Source organism: Diabrotica undecimpunctata, chromosome 9 (genome assembly GCF_040954645.1).
Source record: "Diabrotica undecimpunctata isolate CICGRU chromosome 9, icDiaUnde3, whole genome shotgun sequence".
Taxonomy (NCBI): domain Eukaryota; kingdom Metazoa; phylum Arthropoda; class Insecta; order Coleoptera; family Chrysomelidae; genus Diabrotica; species Diabrotica undecimpunctata.
In genome coordinates this window covers 61566335-61575038 of record NC_092811.1, presented here as the reverse complement: position 1 = coordinate 61575038, position 8704 = coordinate 61566335, and the positions used below count along the sequence as shown (strand labels likewise).

The 8704-nt window shown below is 30.5% G+C and overlaps 1 protein-coding gene across 1 annotated transcript; it reads right to left on the bottom strand.

Moving 5' to 3' along the window:
* Positions 1-3199: 3199 nt before the first annotated feature.
* Positions 3200-5793, bottom strand: LOC140450935 (uncharacterized). Its single transcript, XM_072544629.1, has one exon. The coding sequence runs from the start codon at positions 5753-5755 to the stop codon at positions 3200-3202; it is 2556 nt and encodes an 851-aa protein (XP_072400730.1). The 5' UTR covers positions 5756-5793.
* Between the last annotated feature and the right edge of the window lie 2911 nt (positions 5794-8704).

Below are 8704 nucleotides of genomic sequence, written 5' to 3'. Positions count from 1 at the left end.
GAAGTTTTCTTTGAGAAAGTTGTAACGATAAGACTACCAAAGAGAATTGAAATACTATTGTAAAAATAATACCTCAATCAACCATGGGAGCTTATCGTCTATACCTTGCCTAGCTCAGTATCTCAAGGGTGAGTTCGTCTTGTCTTAAACTAGGGATTGAACCTGAGTTCTCAGTTGATAGCAAATAAGACAAATTTTAACCAATCATATTTATTTAAATCAATAAAAAAAACAATAATTAACCCTGCCAAAGCTTAACAGTTATAAGTGTTACTTATTGCTTCGATGGGCGGCTTGTGTGTTCTAGCTGTTGGATCCTCCAATTAGAAGTTGTGGCTTCTGGAGAGCTGCAGTCGCACGTGGCTGTATGTCCGGACCAATTATTGAACTCCAAATATGCCAATAAAACCAATAAACCAATTAAATTGTCCAGTAAACCAATAAGTTTTATATCTCCAATAAACTAAAAGGATAAGAAACAACATGCATTAGAAACACATCAAAAAGAAAGGTTTAACTTCCTTGCCATCTTACAAAATTACACTTAAACAAATAGCGTATGGCAAGGATAAAATGAAATATGAATGTTACTACTTTGTTAAATTCTGTTAAAGAGTCCTAATGCACATATCAGAAAAAAAATGTGCTTTCGAAAGAAAGTAAGGTTACATTGGAAATGCGGTCAGGATTATAGAATAAATATCACAATGAAAGTACTTACCCCAAGAGAAGTTGTAGACCATAAAAATGAGTCTTATAATAATTTTTGCCTTCTTTTATAAATTTCAAAAAGAGGCAAAAAATAATCCCACTACAGAAAAGTTGTTTTGACAGAAAGTGGGAGACTGAATGAAGTTAGCACAGATGTCATAGAATGTTGGTATAGATATCATGAAACTAGCTTGTCAGTCAACACAGAACAGAATAGTCTGCCGAACAAAAGTGAGAGGGCAAATATTTATTCTATGGGACAGAAAGAGAGAAAATAAAGACAGAGGAAGAAGAGAAAAACAGGGGCGCCAACTATTTTTATAAACAAAAAAATAGTAAAAATTAAACTGAAGATAAAGAAATTAATAAATTAACAAAGAAATTAAAATGAAATAATTATTAAAATATAAATTAATAGAGATGTGACGTTTATAACGTTACACACTCCTACCACCCATCAGAAAAATTTCGAACACAACTGAGAAATTTTTCTCAAAGAAAACAAGAACACAATGTTCTACCTAGGAATAAATATATGCAGTAGTAATCTGTAGTAACAAATCAAAAATAAATACTTTATAACAAAGCAATCAAGTTAATGAATATAATAACAAAAGAATGATCATAAAAAAAAATTTAGAGTATTACTCAGGGAAATTGAATACTTCCCAACGAATTGTAGTATCCGTCAAACTAAAATTTGTTATATGTTATTTAAAAAATATATATAACAAAATAATTAAATGAATGAATATAAGTAATTAAGTATACATTACTATTCATAAAAAATTTAAAGTATAACTCAAATTTGCTATATTTAAAAAAAAATAATTTTCAGATGTTAATCTGGGGAAAATAAAAAAAAAATTACCAAATGAATTGTAGTATTCATCACACTAAAATTATTAATCTAATATTAATAAATTACTACAGAGATTATCTCTGGAAAAATAAAAAAAATTACTCAATGAATTTCAGTATTCATTAAACTGAAATTAAATAGGTACTGTTATAAAGTAAGCAGTAAGATGGTGTAGCATAAAGTTTATAATAAAAATTTAATAATTATAATATACAGTTTCTGAGGGGGATGCTCAGGGGAATATAAATGCATATTACCCAATGAATTGTAGTATTCATCAGACTAAAAATGAATGGAGAATATTAATTTAAACTAATCAGGTATCTGTAGACTTTGGTACTGTACATGGACCCTACCAAAGGATCAATTGAAACCATGTTGGTATGAACGCAGTAGCCCATAGCCCACGGTTAAACCACGACAGCGCTCCTCGGAGACGACAGCCCTATGTGCCATGAACCCCCCGACGCCATACCCTGGAGATAACCCACCATTTAAGGAAGATCCAGTGGTACGAATGTAGATCTGCATCAAAGCTCAGGCCCACAATAACAAAAATAATAATAACAAAGGGGCAATGCATCTGATATATTCAGATATACATTGTTGAAGAATTCTGTCTTCAGAAATTCTTCTTCGGAAGTACAACAACTTCCTTTGCAAAATAGCATTCTATACACATAGTATGAAGTCTAGTTAATAATCAAAGTCAAAGGTAAGTATACAAAAATAAAGACAAATAAGCAAAGTCAGGTAAATACATAATATAGAGATCATATCTCACAAAAATGAATAGTTAATGAATACTGCTAATGAATGAACCTCAAAAAAAATTAGTACTCAGGATAACTGAGTACCTAAAGTAAGGTAACAATAATATCAAAATTATAAAATGAGTAAAAGCATGTAGACATTGATATGCAAATGTAATTATTGATAAACAACTCAAAAATACATATAAACTTTACTTGATATGTCAAATAAGACAAAGTTCTACACAAAAGAGATATAGTAACTGCATAAAACAAGTCTTAGAAGACTAAGAGTAAGTTAATAATGAAAATAAGATAATGATACATAAGAAATGTTATTCTCACTAAATATAAACCAGGGATCTACACAAAAGAATAAAGTACTGCATAAATATAGTTTACAAAAATAGAAGAAAACAAGTGAAAGTAGGTATACTACAATCAAACTTCAAAGCGCCATAATTCTACACCAGATTTCTAAAAGTAGATGCTTAGAATTATTTTAACTCCAAAAGAAATAAGAAAAAACACATCATCCAAAAAAATATATATACCTACTACGGTATATTAATTGTCTCTAAAAGACCAAAAAGGAACACAGATTCATATAATCTGGCCCAAAATCTCCTTAGGATATATGTATCCTAGGAAAACTAAAACACAATGTATGCAACTAACCATGTTGTCATACATAAAGTGCTGGATGAGGCTTTTAATTGTATCAAAATCAAAAACAATTACCCAAAGTAAAATAATAGGAATATATAAACAGTTAGGGTAATGTCAAATAAATAAGATTAGTATGTTTATCATAACTACAGAAATATCAAAATATAAAGAGATAAAAGATAATGCTTTACTATATTATACAACATTATTGAGACTCATCATCACTAGAATCAGTAACATCTAACTTAATATCTTGCACATGAAAATTACCAAGGTCTCTACCATCTAGATCCTTAAGATTATATACTAAAGGAGATAAAATTTTATGTATAATACAGGGAATAAATTTGGGAGCTAATTTAACAAAAAAATCATCCACAGCTTTTGAAAGGATATTATTTTTCTTCCAGACTTTGTCACCTACATGAAATTTTACATCACGTCTACGTAAATTGTAGCGTTTAGTGTTGGTATTGTAAGAGTGACGTATTCTCTTCTGAGCTTCATTAAATATAGGAGAAATATTCTCTAAAGGCTTGCAAGAAGCACAAACTTTACATTTATGAACATAGTTCACAACAAAAGATCTCATTTTAGGCCAGTAATACAATTCTGAAATCCTAGAAAGGGTTTTAAAGACACCTAAATGAGCAGCTGTAGGATCATCATGATAAATTTGCAAAATTTCCTTCCTATGTGGAGAAGGAACAAAAATTTTCCATTCTGGAGAAGAATCAGAAAACTTTGAGCTAGAAAAAACATATTTATAAAGAACATCATCCTGAACCTTAAAAGCAGGATATAAGTTAGGGTTTACTGTAACTTTCCCTATCATATTCCTATACCAAGCATCTGTTTTTAAATTAGATAAATTCAAGAGAGAAACTTGAGATACTTCAGGAATTCTTGAAAGAGAGTCAGTTACTACATTTACAGAATCACTACGATGAACAGAGTTAAGTTGTGACTGTTGAATGTCAGAAAGATTTTCAGCACTGCTAACAGTATTTACTACACAAGTAGATAAATCTGTAGCCTTAAATGAAAAATTTGAGAAATCCAAACAAAGTTGAAACAAACGAATAAAATCCATACCTAATATCATCTTATGTGAAATAGAAGGAACTATTAACACTTTAAGTGATTGAGTTTTACTCAATAAAGTAACAGGTAACCAAACATATCCTAAAATACTCTGAATGTTTCCATCAGCAGTAGTGAGTTGACTTGAAACATCATAATTAAGTGCTAATTTGAGTTTTTTAAGTAAAAATAAAGAAGGAAAACCAATAATACTAACATTACTGCCAGTATCAAGAAGTGCAGAGATTGTTTCACTACCTACAGAAATAGAAATATATGGTCTATTATCATTAGTATGAACATCTAATAATGAAGTAGAATTTAAATGTACCTTAGAATTTAAAGGACCACTAGAAAGAACAGAAGTACTAGAAGAAGGTAAAGTTTCAGATTGTACTGAAGAAAAAGTGCTTAAATTATCATTAGATATAAAAGAAGTAGTTTTAGGTATAACTTTCTTAGACACATTCACTGACTTGGGTTGTTTGAATGTCTTCGAAAAGTTTTCCCTGGAATGTTCTTTCAAACCGTTTTTTGAACATCTGCTACATTCATTTGTGGTAATATTCTTAAACCCACAACCATGACAAAACTTTCTCTTGGGTTTATTACATACTTGAAAAGTATGGCCTGTCATGTTGCAGTTCCAACATGTAGCAGAAGAAGAAAGAGACTCAACAGAAAATTTACTGCGAGAAGAAATAGTAAGAGCGGCTTCAAATCTCTTACAATACTTTGTAAGGTCTGCAACTGATTCCACATCCTGGAAAGCAAGAGCCTTGACATAATCAGGAAGAAGACCATTAATGATTTCATCTACTTTTTCACACTCAGGAATAGATTTTGAAGACCGGAGCATCAAAGACTCCATATAAGAAATATATGCAGAGACAGGTTGTTTGAAAGACTGTTTTGTAGAACGTATTTGTTCCCACAAATTTCTTTCATAATTGTAAGGTAAATAAGTTTCCTTTAAGGAAGCAACTAATTCAGACCAAGAATTAAAAGACTTTTTTGTAAAGTGATTATGCCACCAAGTAAAAGCAGCACCTTCAAATAGGTCTCCTGCAGAGATGAATAAATCTTCATCAGTGCAGTTCCTAGAAAACTTTAAAGTTTCAATCTGTTCGAGAAATGGAATTAGAGGTTCTTTACCAGAAAATTTTTTAATACCCCATTTATAAACAGGAACAGACTTAACAGGTGAGGCTGAAGATTGAGAATAATTAAGGTTTACTCTATCAGGAGTAGAAGCAACAGGTTGGTCTACCATATCAGTTTGATCTACAATGTCAGACAAAGTACCTTCTAATTTCAACAAATCATAGCGGATAGCTTTTTTTAATTTTTCTTCGTCTACAGAAGTTGGCTGTAGACGGGAGATTCTACCAGACAAATGAGTTAAACGAGAACTGAAAGCTTTGAATCTACTATCAGATTTTGTACCTGAATAATCAGATATAAGACTTAATAGGTCAGAATAGGAAGCTAAAGCTTGTTGGTAATCAACATCAAAAGATAGATTAACAGAAACATCAGAAAAACTACGGTTACTGGCTTCCTGAGAAAGAAGTCCAGCAAGGATCTTTCGTTTTTCCTCTACTGTATTTGGGACAGAGACATTCCTAATAAGAATTTCATATGATAATTCATCTGTCTTTAAATGTTTAGGTAGCATCTTGAAGAAATAATTTTAAAAAAACTAAAAAAGTAATTAAAATACACTATCCACAAAAACTGGTTAAGTTAAAAAAAAACAAACCACTCAAAAGAGTATAAAAGTACCTACCATCAGAAAAAAACATATAAAAATATCTGAGTATAAAATATATATGCTGAAATATATAAAAATGGTAATACTTTTTAACCAAACATGTGAAAATATATAAAAACAGTCAAAAATATGGAAATATTAAAATTAACTGCAAATAATGATAATATGAACACACAAAAAATATAAATAAGAAAGTATTTATTAAAGTTTGTTATTTGCCACCAAACCAAAAACCCAGAGCACAATTCCCTGAATAAAACAAGTACGGTTGGGCGCCAATGTGTAACGATAAGACTACCAAAGAGAATTGAAATACTATTGTAAAAATAATACCTCAATCAACCATGGGAGCTTATCGTCTATACCTTGCCTAGCTCAGTATCTCAAGGGTGAGTTCGTCTTGTCTTAAACTAGGGATTGAACCTGAGTTCTCAGTTGATAGCAAATAAGACAAATTTTAACCAATCATATTTATTTAAATCAATAAAAAAAACAATAATTAACCCTGCCAAAGCTTAACAGTTATAAGTGTTACTTATTGCTTCAGTCACACGTGGCTGTATGTCCGGACCAATTATTGAACTCCAAATATGCCAATAAAACCAATAAACCAATTAAATTGTCCAGTAAACCAATAAGTTTTATATCTCCAATAAACTAAAAGGATAAGAAACAACATGCATTAGAAACACATCAAAAAGAAAGGTTTAACTTCCTTGCCATCTTACAAAATTACACTTAAACAAATAGCGTATGGCAAGGATAAAATGAAATATGAATGTTACTACTTAGTTAAATTCTGTTAAAGAGTCCTAATGCATATATCAGAAAAAAAAAATGTGCTTTCGAAAGAAAGTAAGGTTACATTGGAAATGCGGTCAGGATTATAGAATAAATATCACAATGAAAGTACTTACCCCAAGAGAAGTTGTAGACCATAAAAATGAGTCTTATAATAATTTTTGCCTTCTTTTATAAATTTCAAAAAGAGGCAAAAAATAATCCCACTACAGAAAAGTTGTTTTGACAGAAAGTGGGAGACTGAATGAAGTTAGCACAGATGTCATAGAATGTTGGTATAGATATCATGAAACTAGCTTGTCAGTCAACACAGAACAGAATAGTCTGCCGAACAAAAGTGAGAGGGCAAATATTTATTCTATGGGACAGAAAGAGAGAAAATAAAGACAGAGGAAGAAGAGAAAAACAGGGGCGCCAACTATTTTTATAAACAAAAAAATAGTAAAAATTAAACTGAAGATAAAGAAATTAATAAATTAATAAAGAAATTAAAATGAAATAATTATTAAAATATAAATTAATAGAGATGTGACGTTTATAACGTTACAAAGTTCTTCGGTAACCTTAGATGAAAGCCATATTCGCTGTAAGTGTCGATTCATATTCTAGTAATCTTCATTGATAACAACTTTATCTTCAGCAGTGATCTTATCGCAGCATTTCATTTTACAATTACAGGATTGTCTTGAATGTTTATTTTTGTTGTTTGTCATTTGGGTATTTAAAAATCTATGCCATTTTTTATTTGTTCCATTTCCTCCAAATTATTGTTCTCATTTATATCATGCCCAATGATATCCAGGTAGTTAGTTACATTAGTTTGAATCCTGTTTAACTTTCTTCAACATATTTTTTTGTTTGCATTATCTTGTTGATTTTGTACATAAGTAAAATTTGTCATGCATTGAGCGTCTTAAATTTTACAGCTCTATCGGAAATAACAGTAATTTCTGACGCTGTACTAATTTGTTTATCTTGATATTCCCTGCTTTTTATTTTCTCAAATGTTCCCATATTTTCCTGAGTTTGCTAATTTTTATGTTCTATTTTTCTGCCTAGTCCAATTTGAGAACTTCCAGTTAAGAAAAATCTTTCCGGAAAATCGACTACTATTTTTCTCAAAATGTTCTTCGTTTTTACCATTTTTGTTTGTTCATGCGTTTCCAGGACAGTTTTCAAGCCATTCGTGTTTATTTTTTTATAACATGCATGCCTATTCTCGGTCTCGCTTTTCTTTTTTAGTTTTGTAGGGTGAATACTGTCTTCGTCAAAATCATCACTACTCGAAGTAGGGTTAAAATCTGGATCATTATCACAATCATCCATTTCGTCATCACATAAGAAAGAATACTCCAAAGGGACAGTATCTTTCGGATCTGAAAACAATGTCTATTTTTTAATAGAGAATATTAGCCCTCCTATCACCAAGCAGGGTGCAAAAAAATATACAAGACCAATAATTGATTCTGGCAATGGAAATTTAAGAAAGAGAAAAATTTGCTAAGTTCTTTCCTGTACAATAAAAATATAAAAGCTATACCAGTTAACTATTAAAATTGTTTAACATTATGCAGTTTCACTTACATAACATTTACTGCTGATTGATTCATGCCAGCTATTTGGACATTCTCACTGTCTTCCAATTCCTGAAAGTAAAATAATTCAGACGGTTAAAGGATTTTATTACCATGGCTATCATACAGAACCGATTAAATAGAAGGAGTTATAAAAAAGTAATAAAAAGCGAAACATCTAACTTCAAATTATAACAAATTATAACAAATAAAAATATCTCTGTACTTACGGTGCATTTTGCTTTACTAGCATTTGATAATATTTTTAGAGTTCTAGACGACATATTACACTAATATTTGACACTTAAAATAACTGTTAATCACAGAGTTGTAACACCTACACCGGGAAACAAACACAAAATGTTGTTGACATGCAGTGCCAAAAAAAAGCCTTATCCGTATATACCGTTGGAGAAGATAAAAATTCCTGTCGGTCATACTAGGGTAAAACAGTGTATGAAATGTTATAGTATTTCAC